The sequence below is a fragment of the Rhopalosiphum padi genome, chromosome 2 (genome assembly GCF_020882245.1).
Source record: "Rhopalosiphum padi isolate XX-2018 chromosome 2, ASM2088224v1, whole genome shotgun sequence".
Classification (NCBI taxonomy): Eukaryota; Metazoa; Arthropoda; class Insecta; order Hemiptera; family Aphididae; genus Rhopalosiphum; species Rhopalosiphum padi.
Window position 1 is genome coordinate 81,293,992 of NC_083598.1, and position 17,835 is coordinate 81,311,826.

General features: G+C 25.2%; 2 protein-coding genes across 4 annotated transcripts; both read left to right on the forward strand.

Moving 5' to 3' along the window:
* The first annotated feature begins 5,250 nt into the window (after positions 1-5,250).
* LOC132921466 (ATP-dependent DNA helicase Q5-like) lies at positions 5,251-13,540 on the forward strand. 3 transcript variants are annotated; one of them, XR_009660884.1, is made up of 13 exons: positions 5,251-5,626; positions 6,468-6,592; positions 6,654-6,818; positions 6,900-7,076; positions 7,169-7,369; positions 7,432-7,537; positions 7,604-7,955; positions 8,044-8,250; positions 8,328-8,529; positions 9,365-9,550; positions 10,401-11,661; positions 12,238-12,420; positions 13,217-13,540. XR_009660884.1 is itself a non-coding variant. In XM_060984507.1 (12 exons), the coding sequence occupies exons 1-12, from the start codon at positions 5,485-5,487 to the stop codon at positions 12,342-12,344; spliced, it is 3,231 nt and encodes a 1,076-aa protein (XP_060840490.1). In that variant the 5' UTR covers positions 5,252-5,484; the 3' UTR covers positions 12,345-13,540. The 3 variants fall into 3 exon arrangements, 1 of the variants encoding a protein (XP_060840490.1); XR_009660883.1 differs by having other exon boundaries at positions 5,252-5,626; positions 12,238-13,113; XM_060984507.1 differs by having other exon boundaries at positions 5,252-5,626; positions 12,238-13,540.
* A 1,633-nt stretch (positions 13,541-15,173) lies between these two features.
* On the forward strand, positions 15,174-17,073 carry LOC132921773 (large ribosomal subunit protein eL39). The gene is made up of 3 exons (XM_060984972.1): positions 15,174-15,320; positions 15,477-15,580; positions 16,915-17,073. Exons 1-3 carry the CDS (start codon positions 15,318-15,320, stop codon positions 16,961-16,963), a joined length of 156 nt encoding a protein of 51 aa, XP_060840955.1. The 5' UTR covers positions 15,174-15,317; the 3' UTR covers positions 16,964-17,073.
* The last annotated feature ends 762 nt before the right edge of the window (positions 17,074-17,835 follow it).

The following is a 17,835-nucleotide window of genomic DNA, read 5'->3' on the forward strand; positions in this document are numbered from 1 at the left end:
AGCCACCCACTGATGACACTTCGTCGAATTACACATTAAATAAAAAATATCAATGATTTTTTATTTTTATTTGAAGGTTTACAGGCTTCAACTGCTAAGGTTATTAGCCAACATTTTTTTTTTAAACTAAATACAAAGAAATAAAGAAAAAAAAAAAAAAAAAAAAAAAAAAAAAAAAAAAAAAAAAAGGTAATATTTACAAAGAATAATTGATTGACAAAATACATATTTACAGTTGATATAAGGTGTGTTAACAATGTAGTTTGACTAAATTAGAGTTTGTTGATGAGGTTGTATTTGGTGATGAATTTGATGATATTTGAAGTTTGTTCTTCGTCAAGGATTTCATTGATGTTGTGCGGTAAATTGAGAGACGTGCGTGTTGGTTCGTAGATGGGGCATTCTTCGAGTATGTGTTTTATGATGACGCGAGTTTGACATATATTGCATATAGGTGGGTGGTCTTTGCTAATTATAAAAGAGCGTGTAACTAAAGTGTGGCCAATTCTTATTCGGGTGATAGCAATATCTTGACGTCGGCTGAGATCAGGAGGTGTATGTCACTGTTTCACTCAGCTTTTTATGGAATTAAGTTTGTTGGTAGGAGGGATGGAATCCCAGTGGTGCTGCCATGACAAGAAGATTTTGTTTTTGATAGATGTGAAGATGTCATTGGATGATATTTTATCAATGGTGACAATGGTGTTATTGGTTAGGTTTTTAGTGACTAGGAAGTAGGAAGGCTGCCTGCTGCCTCATCTGCTTTTTCGTTTCCATTTATTCCTATAAGTGAGATTTCTTATTTGTATGTGAAAAGTGTATAATTTTTCATATCATAAAGACGTAGGTTGTAGGCAATTAATTGTATAGTATGCAATTTATATATACAATGACTTGAATGACTTAATAACTATTATAATTTTATGAAATTAACCATTTAACTTAAATTGATTCTATTATTTTTGACGTTTTTGTTTACATAAGGTATATATTCTGATTCCCGAAAATTTTTAGTAGTTCATATGGTAATCGGAAATAAAATCCCCAAAGCAACTATTTTTAGTATTTAAATTATAATAATAAAAATAATACTATTATATATCTCAAATGTGCTTGAATATAAATAAAGGTTACTTATTGTGATGAACATAATATGTTCAATGAATCTAGGGAAAAAACGACAAATAATTAAATAAATAATAATAAAAATAAATTATATAGATATCATATCGAATAGTATACGACACGACAAAAAACGTTAAATGTAGTTAACTTTAAAATGTCAAATAGGAATTAATTAAGTTTAAATATATTATAAAAATTCAATTATTTTAATAACTTTTAACCAAAATTAATGTTTTTCACTTAGTCGTTTTTTACCGATTACCATGTTTAATACCAGATAACAATTATTATATCGATAAGATAGAGTATAGACGATTAAAAACTTGATATAGAGCAATAAAAGTTTACCTAAAAGTCTTATGGATTTATTAGATTATTTTGATTCATATTATGTAAATGGCAAGTATCGAAGAATTGGAAACGATGAAAATAACATATGTTCCCAGTTTCCCACCAGTAGTGTGGAATGTAAACAAGACCACCCTCAATGACTGCCACAGAACCAAAAACATCCTACAATATGGAAACTTGTTAGGAAAATTAAAAATTAAATTAACGCCAATCGAGCACAGTTAGCATTGGATGCTTTAGGTGAACCAATAGACGTACAAAAAGAGGACAAAATGAAACAGTTAACATTCGCTTGAAAGAGTTAGTTACACGACAAACTGAAGATAAATTAATCATTGTAGACTTTTTGACAGCTGTGTCTAACAATATAAGAAAACAAACCGACTAGGCGACTGAACCTAATCTGACTATAATTTTATTATAATTGATTATATAATTTTTTAAATAGTTGATTTGGGGATTTTTTTTCCAGGATTCGTTCATATTGATCATTTTTTGTTTGGAATAATGTTGTAAACTCGTTGATATTTCTGGAACAAGGGGTATATTCGTAAAATTTTATATTTAAGTATATAACAAACGGTAAAGGCCTTAGTGCCTTACTGACTACTACGTAGTACGTCCATACTATTACTATATATAAAAACATGTGATTGGATTTTAAAAATTGCAATACAATTTTTTTTTTTTAATGTATGTAAGAGATAAATTAGTAAAAACCCTTCATAATAATTTTTTTTTTCATCTGATGAAATAATCCAAAGGAATATAAAATACTAATACGAAATTACGAAATCACGATTTAAGATAATACAGACGATATAGTGATTTATGATAAATCATAAATATTTTATCATGGACGCAATACTGTAATAGTATACAATACCGTTATTGTTCCGTTGTTACAGGGGTAGTGGTTTATGGTTAGTGGTTAGTTTCGTTAGGGACAAGGGTTCACCAGCCACCACTATTAATACATACGAAAATTCATTTGTACCCCATTCATAATGCGTGTTATGTGCCTGCAAGCTATATCCAGTGCCGGATTAACCTACAAGCAAATTAAGCACTGCTTAAGGCCCTTGAGAAAAGTCGGCTCGTAATTTTTTTTAATCATTGATTACAAATAATATAATACTTATAACCAATAGAAATAATATACATAGGCAATACAAATTTAGCACATTTGTGATTTATAATATATTATATAGTATAGATGACTATAGTAGTCAGGCACGTATACAGGGGTGGGTACAACCCCCCCACCGGAATTTTTTTTTGTATACGTGACTGATAGTAGTATAGAATAACTATTGAGTATCGGTAAATGGCATACATTATGACTATCTATTTCAGTCGCATAATGTAATACTAAAAAGATCTAAATTGTCAATAATCAGTTTCCATTTCCTGAATCTATTTATTAAAAATTTCAAGATAACGTTTTGATTTTGGTTATTCTATTCGTAAATAAGCTATTCGATGACCGCTTTTAATCACTTATACGTATAATTAATAACGATCTTCGTCCTTCTGGTTCCTCCTCCATTACAATCAAGACTTCAAGAGTAACCTTCTGTTTAAAGATTTCTTTCCTTTTTCTTCCAATGTCTCATTGCTTCATTTATGGAAATTAATGTTGCTGGTTTAATTTCGGCATAGTGTTAACCTAGTCCATAGATAAGTATGTATAATAAAAATAAATAAATGGTCGATTGAGAGTGATTTATTTTTTTATTTTTGTGTCCATCATCACGTTTTGGAGAAGTAATAATGCTTCGATTTTTGACTTCAACCCCTCTTTGAAAAGGAAAATTCATCAGTAGTTTTAAAAAACGGGAATTTTTACACGTAACCATTTTCCATCCAAATCCATAACCAAATCGATTTTTTGATTTTGCTGTAACCCAAAAACGAATCATTGTAAATACTTGAAATTTTCACCAAATGTTTATATTATGGTTATCTATTTATGATTAAATTTTCAAAATATTTTGACCTTTTTTAAGCTACTTATAGACAATTGAAATTTGACAATTCTTTTTTAAGTTTTTTTCCTTAAAATGCCGATAAAAAAAATTTGGCTATTCAAAAAATCTTTAAAATTGAATACAATGTTTATTATAAGTTGTCTTATTGTAGTAAAAAAATGTTTATAAACATTTAAAGTTCAAATATTTACGAAATATATCAAAATCGCGAAAATTTGCAAGGAATTTTAAAGTTGAAAATTCATAAAATTTTTGTGGTTTATACCTAAGGTTAAAAACCCCAATACAGGGTTATCCATAAGTTTTTCTTCAAGTAACTGTTAAAAAAAATTCCAGCGTCAATATAGAAAAAATGTTATGAGCGTATGAAGTGAAATTTTTTTCGAAATCATGTAAAATAATGATATATTACAATTTAAATATAGGTAATAATATAATATATCCTACTTATAATCATTGACTGACAAATCATTTCCGTTCAGAATCGTTTTTCGTATACAATGATACCTGTCATTTCATTCAAATTTAACACATCCGTTATTGTGACTAGTGACCTACTCTCCATCACTACTATACAGCAGATCGATACCCACTTGCCCACCTTTTTTAGTTTTTTACCAGTTGAAGAAATTCCTAATGAAATAGATAATATGTATTTGACGTTTTATCAAGATCTACATAATATTATTGATTTCTTATTTTGATTCTACATGATGTATCAATTATTAGTTTATTAATATTCAAAATCTTCAATCACGAATCTACTATATGACTATCAATTTAAATTTCTAAAAATAATTATGAGAAATATGTACATTTGGGTTATCCAAATTGGGTATTTTAAGTCCATGACTTTTTTTTTAAAAAGACAGGATTATATATGTACACCAAATTTAGAAATAAACAAAAAAAACCCGAATCCTCCATGCTAGTGCATATAGCTGTCATAATTAAGATATTATCTCTTCATAACAAGCACTTCCTATTGTTCAATTATTGTTACAATACAATATTATATTATTATTGAAAATTGCGATTTGTGGTATAAAAATAATTCACCGAGCGATTGAACATATCGCGGGGTAACGATGCACAACAGCAACTTCGTATAATGTGTAATTATAAGATCAATTATTTAATTGTATTTGAATATTTATTTATTATAGTAAAGTTATATATATTTGTTGCCGTGTATGTAAATATTGTTATAATATATAAACTTTATATTATAATATTACAATGGAATGGTTGTATTAAGAGGACCCCATACCCGCATGTGTTGTTTGTCTTATTACTAACGTACATCATAACAAATTTACGTTCAGCAAAACACATTTTGTGATGTTAGCTTTAATATTAGAGTAAATTTACCTACTATCAAATTTAAAGGTAAGAATATTATTTAGAAAATGACATTGACATAATATGATTTAATTGATATAATCATTTTAAAGTTATAATATAATATTTTATATTCTGTGTTAACTGTCTATCTAATCTATCTACGAAAAATTAATGTAAGTAAAATATTTTAAAATATATACATATGCAGCTTCTAGAAAATATAATAAAAACTGAACTACTGAAGACTGAACAGAAATCAGAATAATAGTATTCATAACAAATTTAATTTTAAAATTAAAATTCGACATAGTTGATATTAGACATTATGACCCTTATCAAGGTATATCCAAAGTATTTAATGCTATTTTTCTTTATCATTTAACATAGCCCTCAACAAACGTATTTTATAATATAGGTGAACATTGTGATAAAAGTAGTGATGATCATGTTTTCATTTTGAAAAATGTAGGTTTTGTTTTAACAATAATAATTGATTTTAATTTCACTTACTACTAAATTAGGTTTAAGTATATAATTGTAACATGAATTATATTGATTATCTTAGATTAATGAGAATCGTACAAACTATTTAATGTTTGAAATCAGTTATCAATTTATTTGAGTATTATTACAAATATAAGTTAAATATTTAGGCAGTAGATAAAATACTAAAATGTCGGAAGGAACACGAATAAATTCTGAACAAATGTTGAATATGGACACTAATACATTGCTTAAACAATTGAAGCATTATTTCCATCATCAGACCTTCAAAAGTGATTTACAAAAGAATGCCATTATTGCAATATTAAAGCGTAAGTGTATCACAATTATTATTTAATGTTATTTGCATTGCTAGGTAAATTAATATCAAAAAGCAATAAAGTTATAATACTTATTAGTTATTACATTGTAATAATACAATAGGTGAATAGGATTAATTTCATATTATTTTTAACTTATACTTATTATGTTATTAGGTAGGCCTACTACTTTAAAAAAAATCAAATTTAGGTTATTATATTTTATGATAATACATTATTCTACATAAAAAATGTTAACACTGGTAATAACTGATATATTATAAGTTGGTACCTAGTTAAATTATGAATTTAATAATTAATTAGATACGCGTTTTGATTTACATTATATTCAGAATCTCTAAGAATCTTATATATCAATATTTGGTAAAGGAATATATACATGTAAGACTATAAAATAATAATATATCAGTTTAGACACAATACAAGTAATGTTATGATAAATGTTAAATATTTATGGAGGAATTATATATTATTACTATGGTAAATGTACAGTTTCCCTCAGTTAGTTTTAGTAGAATAGTACATTTTCCTTTAATTTTTTAAAATATTTATATAGAAATACGTATTATAAAAATGTTGTACTACTCTGCCAAAAACTGGTATTTCTGAGGAGATATTGTCTTATACTCTACAGCTATAGATATGATGTTATAAACATATATTTATAAACACTAAATTCATATAAATATATTATATAAGTAATATTTAAATTACTTTAAAGTAGTAAAAATTATTAAAAAGTTATAAGTTCACCCATTCATTACTGTGAGAATAATTTATACAATCTTAATAATAGAGCTAACACTAATAAATTTAATATATTTTTTTAAAGGAAAATGTGATGTATTTGTATCAATGCCAACTGGATCTGGAAAGTCATTATGTTATCAACTACCTGCTGTACTTCATTCGCCTAAAGTTACAATAGTTTTTTCTCCTCTTATAGCTTTAATGAAGGTATAAATCTAGTTTCTTACATAAGTTTTCAATGAAATCATAATTTTCAAAAATTTTACAGGATCAAGTTGATCATTTAACACGTTTAAAAATTCGTGCTGAAACAATTAATTCAAAAATGACTGAATCTGAACGAAAACGTGTTATTAATGATTTATATTCTGTACAAGTAACTACTTCATTACTTTATGTAACCCCTGAACAAGCAGCTACAGAATTCTTTAAGGTTGGTAAATTTTATTTTTTTACAATTTATATTAATATTTTATAGTAAATAAAAATTATTATAATATAATTTAATTTTCAGGGATTATTATCCTATTTAGTACGAAAAAATAAATTGGCTTATATAGTGGTAGATGAAGCACACTGTGTAAGCCAATGGGGTCATGACTTTAGACCTGACTATTTGAAATTGGGACTGTTAAGGGAACTTTATCTTCATATTCCATGGATTGCACTTACAGCTACAGCTAGTGCCGATGTAAATTATAAAACTAAATGCTTAATGAATTGTTTAAACTATCCTGTAGACTGTAATATATTACTAGAATAATTTAAAATGTATTTGTTTAGGTTGTTAAAGACATTATGGATGTATTATGCCTAAAAAAACCAGTCTCAAAGTTTACAACACCATGTTTTCGATCAAACTTATTTTATGATGTTATATTTGATGATTCTATTGGAAATTCTTATCAACATTTGAAAGAATTTATTGATCAATGTTTATGTGATGATATAAATTATTTGGAAAATACTCCTAACATAAATCCAGTAATTTTTTTTTTTAATGTATAGTTATTGAAATAAAATGTTGATAATAACAAATATTTTAGTTGAATCAACCATGTGGTATAATATACTGTAGAACGAGAGAATTAACTGAAGAAATAGCCACAGTTCTTAGTCGGAAAGGTGTTTCCATTGCCCCTTATCATGCTGGTAAAAATATATAATATAATGTTTAATAAATTAAAATACTCAGCATATTATTATGATTTAATATAGGGTTAAAAGATAAAGAACGACTTGCGGTGCAAGAAGCATTTATGAGTGGACATATTCAAGTTATAACAGCAACTGTAAGCTTTGGAATGGGAATTGATAAAGCAACTGTAAGGTTTGTCGTACACTGGGGTATACCATCTAGCATACCAGCATATTATCAAGAGTCTGGCCGAGCTGGAAGAGATGGAAAATTAGCTCGATGTCGAATTTACCATTCAAAACAAGCAAAAAATTCATTAGATTTCATTTTAAAATCTGCAATAACTCAAGCTAAAACTCAAGATAAACAAAAAAAAGCTAAAGGAAGTTATAGCATGTTTCTTAAGATGATACAGTTCTGTGAAAGTGTACAGTATGTTTTACAGTGTATTTTAATATTTTTTAAAGACTAAATTAATTACACATTTTAATAATTGTTTAACTTTTGTTTGATAAACTAGATGTAGACATGAATTTTTTGCTGATTTTTTTGGAGATACCAAACCCCAATGCATTGATAAATGTGATGTATGCTCAAATAAAGAAGCTGTAAAAATAGATTTAGATGTATTTATGTATGGAATAAATAACAGGAATCATACAATTGTATCAAATGAAAAATTAGTATCCAGTGATTTTTATGGAGGAGGACGCAATGCTATTAATGAGTATACTTTACTCCTTACCTTAAAGTTTTCAAGCACTGATCTAGTTACTTATTATATAATTGTAAATATTTGTTTAGGGAAAGTGAAGAATATGCACGTGAGGGTGAAAGAGAAGAGCACAAAAAAAATTTAGAACTAGAATTAGAAATAAAACGGCAGTTTGAAATTAGAAGAGCTAATATACAAAATATTATTAAAGAAAATGAAGAATTAGTAAAAAATTCAAAAGTTAGAGCAGCTGCATCTACAATAAAAAAAGTTAATGGTTTGCAGTTATCAGTAAGTATCTCAATTATTCTCTAACGTTTTTAATAAAAATATATGGATGTATTATAAATTATAATAATATAAAAATCTAAATTGTGGTTATAATTTGAATTTAATATACAGTTTTATAATAATCCTTCTAATTCTGAAGAAGGTTGGGTTAAAACAGTCAATTATATTCTAACTTTATTAAAAGAATCAAATTATCTATGTATTTTATGCACCTAAATTTTTAAAATGTTAATTACTTAGTTACTCAATAAGTCAATAATATTAAACTCATATGAATAAATATAATTAGTGTTTACTATTTCTTACGAGCAATTTATTGGAGATCATTTTTAAATGGTTTTTAAAAGTATGTATCAAGTGCCATTTAGTAAAATTAGTCATTTTTTAAAACTATTTTTTGATTCTAAAAAAGGAAATTAAACTGATTTAAAAATAAATGTTCTATTGAATACAAATATTTCAAAAAAATTCTTTAACAAACTTTTACTTTAAATTAAATTTCACGAGGCTTTCTAATATTTTTTATTTAATAAAGACTTAATTTGTCTATTATTTGTCACTGTGTTCCGAGGTGAAAATTTTCTTTTAGTTTATTATTAAATATGAATAGTGAAAAATGTTTTTTCAAAAGGGAAATTAATGAAAAATACCTAATATTATGAATATTGTTTTTAGTGAAATGTGTCACTCGTTGATTGTAATTGAAAACTAAAAATAATTTTTTATAAGAATAAATTACTTAGTTTATAATTAAATCATAGTCATAATTTGTTTATATTAATCTATAATTTAATGTAATGATTAATATCTATGTATGTGAATTTATTTAATTAAGGTAAGAGAAGAATTATTGAGGTTCATTGAAGAGTATTTGGAGAAAAATATTGAAGCATGTTCTTTATTTGATTCACTAACAGAAATAACAAAAGATGATCTTCATAATATTGCAGTGGACTTAGAATATGAAGCATTTACTAGTTCAAAAGTTGTAGCTGTTTATCGGAAAAAAATTGCTAAAACAGTTGAGTAAAATTAAAACATTTAAGTTATTTATTTTGGAAAAATTTATCATTTTATTACATCTAACCTATATGGCAGCAGTTTCCAAAGTGTGTGTCTAACTGCTTTTACAAGGGTGCTGTGTCACCATAGTATATTTTAGTAAAATAATAGTATTAAAGTATTTCTCATAAAGTTAATTGGTTAAAAAAAGTGGCTGATCTTATGGTTTATAGTATACTATCAATTATTTTATAATTTATTATACATTTATACAAAAATAAATTTATAATTTTATATTTTATCAAATAATTTCCAATTAAATTGTATGACAATTTTCTATGTTCATATTAAACTTTTAATAATATATAAATAAAATTACCTATTCCTAGTTAAAACACCCATTGTCTGCAGGTTAAATACATAAAATGTATATAGTAAATTTATTATTGCTATTTAAATTTAAGTATGGTAAACCTAAAGACATTTTTATTATTACTATCATTATGAGTTATTTAAAAATTCAAGATAGCTAATAGAATTTAATTCTTGCAATAATATAACTTATAAGTTTTAATCAAAATGTCGCTGTTTGGTGTTTGTTAATCAATATGTACAGAATAAAGGAGATATAATTGATATAATTTTGTTTTTATAGTCAAAAAAGCATATTTATATTTAATAAAAACAAATTATTTAATGTTGAAAAATTATGTATCAAATTTTTTTAAAATTTTTATTGTAATAAACTTGGTTCTTTAAAATTATTAAAAGGCAAACAGAAAATTTAATTTTATACTCTCAGATAGTATGAAGTGACTAATAATTTTTTTAAATAATGACATTAAATATTTATTTTTTGTTTATTTTAGGTATCCCTTATTAAGGCAGAAACAAGAGCATCAAACATATTTGACAAAATAAAAAATTATACACGACCAGAGAAAATTAAAGAAGAATCTAAAGTTAATTCAAATATTGAACTCCCTCCTATTGTTACAGCTTCAGATCTTATTCAAGCTCAAATAAAAAATAAAGCGCCTGAGCCAAAAATCAAAAGAGGGATTAAACGAGATCATTTAATGCAGCAATCAATGAAATCATTTGTATTTTCGACTACTTCTACTTCTGTAACAGAGAATGAAGAATGTGCTACAAAAAAACCTAGAATAGAGAATACTGATAGTGACATGGAAATATCTTCGGATGACGAAGTTCATATTATAGAAAGTACTAATATAAATGATCCTAAAATCTCGGAAACTCCAATTAAAGTAGAAGAATTATATCCTGAACAGCAAACAAACTATGCAGCATTTAACATTGAACCCAAATTTAATGAATCATATTATCAAACTACATCTACTAATATACAAGTACCCAAAATAATTATGGCTTCCAATTTAATAAAAAACAACCATGAATCCAGTTCAACATATGATTCTTCTAAAGATTTGTTAAACGTTGAAAGTGACTATTTAGCTATGAATAATATGCCACCAACAAAACAAGACCAAAAAATTCTTATTACTCCTAATAACACATGTTCAAATAGTACAAAAAATATTGAAAATGGTGTATCACATATTCAGTCTAAAAGTAACAAATCACTAATAGCAGAAAAAAATATTTCTGAAATTTTTAAGGAAATTTCAGAAATTTTAACTCCATCAGAAAATGAAAAAGATTTAACTATACAAAACAATGAACTCCTGATACAGCAAAAGCAAAATGATATAAAACAATCATCAATTGAACATAGATTACATGTTCAGCAAAATGCTGAAATATCTGCAATAAAGAATATGAATAATCTCTTCGGTGAAGATAGTGATGATGAAAGTAAATTAGCATTAGTTGATGTTAAAAAAAAATCCTTAGGTGTCCGACTTGGTATGTCATCAAATGTAAATTTTACTAATAAGACAAATAAAAATTCACAAGAGTCATTGAAAATAAATAAAAATAAGACTGAGGATCCGAATAACAAACAAAAAAAATTTGAATTGTCAAATTTGGTTGTAAAATTATTAAATCCTTACTACAAAAATAATTTATTTAAAACTAAAGAATTATTTAAATTTATGGCAAGACAAATTGTTCATAAACTGTTGGAGTCTACTAGTCATCCAGGTAAATTAATATATTTAATGCAATTGAAAAATTAAATGATGTGTATATAAGCATCATTGCGACAAATATGTTCACTAATATTTTAACGAAAATTGGTAATATTTACTTAAAAAAAAATAAAATAGTTATATGCATTAACCATTAATGTTTAAAATTATTTAAAATTAAAAAACTGTTTAAAATTTTATAAAAATAGAATTTATTTGCTTATGGTAAATATTAATTTATATTCATCATTGAATTTTATTCTTCATTATTAAGTTATATTATCTACTATCTAGACCACTGGTTCCCAAACTTGAGGGCGTGTACATTTAAAATTAAAAAATTAAAATAAATACACAATTTACTTAGAAATGTATCTAATTATGTAGTTAAATGTATATTTATGAAAGCAATTATCAATATATTTATTTATTTATTGATAATATATATCAATTAACAAATATTGTACTTTAAATTTTAAATTTAATTATTTATTTAAAAAGAAAAATATTTTAATAGTTTAAGTTATGTATGTATTATTGAATTGGCAATTTAATTATATTTGTATAAAATAAATTATTTATTTTACAGAAGAGCAAAACATCAAATTAATTATCAGAAAATTATTTCCAAAGGAACAGAAAATAAAGATTGAATCTGAAGATCAAATATTGAAGTTATTAAGATCAATTCCTTAATATTTCATATTTAATTTTATAAATTGTTATGATGTTTTTGTTGAATAATGTGTTTGTTCCTTATAATTTTACTTTAGTAAGTGTTATCAGATTTAAGTGATAAAATTAAGTTTATTTTTATATATTTTTTAATTTTATTTTATTTTGCTGAAAAAAGACTTATATTAGTTATATTTAATTAATTTTTTTTTGTAATGAAAGAGTTAAAAGGACAATTTTAAATATTTCTATAATTTTTAAAATAAGTATAATTTATTTATAAATGTGTAATATTATTATGTGACTTGATGTTTGAATAGTTGGACATAATTTATGTAATATATCAAAATATACCTATGTATAGGTAAATTGGTAGTCCAGTAATTAATTTTTATTGGTAACATGGACATAGACTTTGCCAAATTTAAATACTTTTACACTTTAATATCAGTTTATCAGTTATCATGTTTTATTACATATCTATATGATTTAATAAAAATTAAAACATCTTCCAACAGTTTTTTATTTGTCATTAAAAATATTTTGTATTTTGTAATTTTATTTTATTGGCACATAGTCAATACTTGTTCATGTTAATATAAATTGTAGATTACCATGAATTCTGATTGATAACCTTATTTTAATGATCACATTTTTTATGATAAATTTTTTTTACTTTTATCTTTTTAATTATTTAACTTGTTAATGCAAATATTTAAATTTCTTATGAATATGGATAAAATTATTTTCTATAATTATTACAACAGATGACTTCACCACAAATCATCTGGTAAGCTACATCTATTCATGCAACACATAAATCATAATTTAATGCCATAGTTTTTTATTGATACACTATCTTAATATCTATATTTGTCTTATGTTACATACAGGTTTTCTTACTGATGTCAAAACAATAAAAATGTTTGAATTATAGGAATAAAGATAAAACAGGTTGAACCCGAATAATCCACAAAATACTGACCAAAAATGTATTTGTATATTTAACCTTCAAATCATAATTTCTCGATCTATTTTGTTAATGTTCCCTTTATAATAATTACTATTTAAATATGTTAAACTATTTACATAAAGACAATTTTTTTAAATAAGTACCTAATTATATTTTGGTTTATAAGTTGAAAATTAAAAATTGTATTAGTAGGTTATTTAAAAAAATTAAATTGTTATAAATAAATATATGTAATAAATAATAAGTTGTTTTTGACCCATAGATTTATAAAGAAATGGACTGATGACAAAGTGTCGTCAATCTAGGGATCTACATTGTTAGAAAAAGGTAGTATATCTACTGTTTATGTTTCATCAATTATCATATAGGTACGCAAGAATTGGTTATATTGTATTTTTTTTTATAACAATGTTGACTTTTGGCAACCTTAGCAGATTTATAGGGGTTACAAGTCCATACAGTAGTATTTATGGGAGGGGCTCATGCCCCCCTCATTCGCCGTATTTTTATTATACGAGATACTTTACTACTCTACACCCCATGTATGCAAATTTGAACTTTTTGTCTGTGCCTCCCCCATAAGACATTTCTAAATACGCCCCTGCAATTCCATATATTCAATAAAAAAGCACTATCTATCAGAATTTATTAAATAAAATTAGGTTATTAAAAATTTAAGATAAACGTTTACTTTTAATTCTATTTTATTGTTTCATAAACATTAGCTAGACTATATTCACTATAATATAATAAATAAATTAATAAATATTAATAGTGGCATAATTTTTAAATTTGGGTTTAGTACTGAAAATGTTAAAGCCCTTTCTTCGTCCTAGCAACTATTTGAGATCTTAGGGGTGTTAACCTATTTTCTAAATTATTTTATACACTAATTTAATATTATTAAATGTTTTATTCTACCTATACATCGTCTCATGAAGACTAACTAATAGAAATTAGATAATATGGTAGTATATACAATAATATGTAAATATGTACCTGTATTATTTTGGGTCAAATAAGAATCACAATTTGAAGGTATAATCTGTACAAATTATACTATTTGTTATTTGCAAAATAAGTTAACACTTCAGATTTTATTAAATATTTCAAATTCCCAGTAAATTATCATAGGTGGTTCACACAGGTTCCTACAGGTTAATAAAATTAAAATTATATTCGAATGTGTTTTGAATCATTAAATTAAATTTAAAACAAAATAATATTATCAAATGAAAAACATGCTTTGAGGCTCGGGCTCCATGGCCCTTACTCTTTACTATTTGATCTCTTTTGGTTGCGCCACTGTCAACATGATAAATTATTATTAATTTTTTAATTATTTATTAAATTTAATAAATGTTTCAGCATTTTTCAAAGCAGTTTGATTACCTAAATTATTATTACCAACAAGTTATAAATTATAGATTAAATGTTCAGAATACAAATGGTTTTTATCAATGTTTTGTGTACTACAAGTGTGTTAAGCTCTATAAATTTACTTTAAATAGGAAGTGATGCGAAAATGAGCATAATTAATAGGCATAAAACGTACAAATTTATATTGATACGTACTCTAAAATTGACCATTGTTTACGCATATTATAGTTATTACCTATTTTCTTTAGTTGATAAAATATGTCGATTAATGAGATTTTTCGTTACTGTAAATTACACTATGGTAAAAAAGTATTTTTTTAAAAGATTGATTTAAATACTTACGCTTTGTGTGACGTGTTGTTTGCCTTCAGAAATTCATAATAAAATTTGAAAATTAAGCAATGACCGCCGTTCACATATTGTTTAACAAAACATTTAAAAACGAGAATGTCAGTGTTGCCAACTATAAATACGTGATTAATCGTATCGCTATGCTCGTATTCACTGTGACCTGGACGATTCAAACATAACCTGTAAAATTTACGTAGGTATTCGATCTTGTATTCACAATTTTACTTTACGTTCACGTTGGAGACATCCAAAGGAAATTTGGATTTGGCGTTTCCAACGTTTCGCCCATCATGGTAAGTGAACTTTATTTATTAAAGATTTTAATTATTCTTGTTCTATTTGCTTAACGATTATCCGCCGCTAAACGCTTGTTTATTGTCGATGTATCAAAATGGCACAACAAATTATTCGTCGTACTATAAACTAATATCACATGTGTTATTTTTCAGTCGTCGAAGAAGACGTTCAAAATCAAGCAGAAGCTTGCTAAAAAGATGAAACAGAATCGTCCCATCCCACAGTGGATTAGGATGAGAACTGGCAACACGATCAGGTATAATTTGCTCTATATCTATAGTATTTAATTTCTTTAAGTACTCTGGTTCTGGAACATAAGAATTACCTTGTTTATTTTTGGCTATTTTAGTATACCAATTATTACAATGTATAATTGTTATTACTTACGTTCTCTGTTGTGTATCATTCAGTTATTTCTCAACATTAATAAGTCGTGGTTACAGAGTTTGCACATGATTGGACCAATTAAATTAGTATCGTGTTAAGCGCATAGTTAATTTGATTGTTTTTTTTATTCCTTTTTATTATTAATGTAGTGTAAAAAAATTAAAGTGTAATCTAGTTGTTTCCTTAAGTTAATCATTTAGTCACATATAGTAGATGTTAACAAAAAAAAAAAATAAAATTGGCATCTATTTTATTAAGATGAAGTAAATGTAGACATAGTACAAAAACTGTCTTTTGATTATTATATTAACAAGTACTTCTGGCTTTTTAATAAGTGGAAAATTCACACTGTTGATTTCAACGGTTTAATATGATTTCATTAAATTAGTCTTATATTTTAAAAGGATCTCAGCACTTTATTTGTTTTCTTTTAGACTTAAAGCGTAACATAATCAGTATGTGTTAAATTAAATTTTATGGTTTTAATAATCTTGTTAGAATCATTATGGTTTGATATTTATAGATTTCTACTTTATTTGAGAATAATTATATTTTAGAGAGTCAATATTTTGATAAAATTTCTAACACCTTAAAGTATTCTCTGTCATTATTTTTGGAATAGTTGATTTTATTTTTACTATAGTTTTCTTAAAAGCCACAAAATTGCGTGAATGCTTTTCAATTTTGTGTGTTAGTAGAGGGAAAGAAAACGTTTAATGCACTGATATCCTCTTAATACTAATGTAAATCTGTCACAAATTCACACGTTAAGACCTATTTTGGCCTAATGGCTTTTTGTGTCTTAAAAATTTAATTATTTATGAAATAAATTCTTTGTTTAATTTATCATTGCATCTTTATTCTTTTATAGTTAATGGGTTAGGGGTAAATTCTTAAAAAAATAATTGCATTTTTTTAAATAAATATTTCATGGCTTGAAAAATTATCTAGTTGGTACTTAGTTTGGAGAAAACATTTTTAATAATTGACGTCAATTAAGTTAAATGATTTTGTTTCTTATTTTTGATTACATGTGGTTATTTCATTTTTTTTGTAAAACGTATAATTTACTGTTAACATTTACTTTGCTATACTTGATGAGTGGGCATCGTCTACTATTATGGTTGCATTTTATCGTGTACATATAATATGTAGAAAAAAAAGTATTTGTTGATTCTAATTGTATCTTTTTTTACATTACAGATATAACGCCAAGAGGCGTCATTGGAGAAGAACTAAGCTCAAGTTGTAAGCTATGCTGATACTGATTTACCATTTCCGCGGGTACTTTGACTATTATTCAGATGGATAATAACTATGTACAATGTTTGATATTAAATAAAACTTAAAAAATTAACAAAATTATGTTTTCTTTAATATTTTCTACTATTTACCTTTAAGCTTTGTACATCAACATTTTATATTTGAATTACAGTAGTGATGTACTGATGTATTCATCTTGGTCATGAAATCTATATATTTTATTGTAAAGTATAACATATTCATGTATATATTATTCTATCTACCACAAAAAGGACAATTCAAATATTTTAGTTATTACTTATTAGTGAATAATGATACAATAAAGTACTTATGGACTTGCTTTCATTGATCTGTCAAATTTCAACATTTGCTTTTGAAAACATAATATTAGATACTCATTATATGTATAAAATAATGCCTAATATTAATTATTATTTTGACTTTTCTATAGAGATATTGTTTGCAAGTCCATTTGCGTCTGGATTGTTGGTGCTATATAGAATTTTAAAATATGTATATACTAATTAGTTCAACAGATTAAGTGTTATCTGTGAATGATGAAAATGTCAATTACACAAGTTATAATTTAAAAAAAAGATACATGTTTGCAATTTCAAAGTAACATTAATTATTTAGACAGAAGGCAGAAAACGACTTAAAATATTTAAGTAGATTATTTTAAAGATATTTTTGTCTACCTCTTATTAAATTTATTATTTTAAACTTTTGGACCCAATAGAATTCCTTGCCGACCTCTGTTTTAAATCATGTTATATAATAATACACATGGTAGATCATATTTTTACAGACCGTTATTGGTTAATAACTCGTTTTAAATAAACTTAAAGATTAAGCTAACAA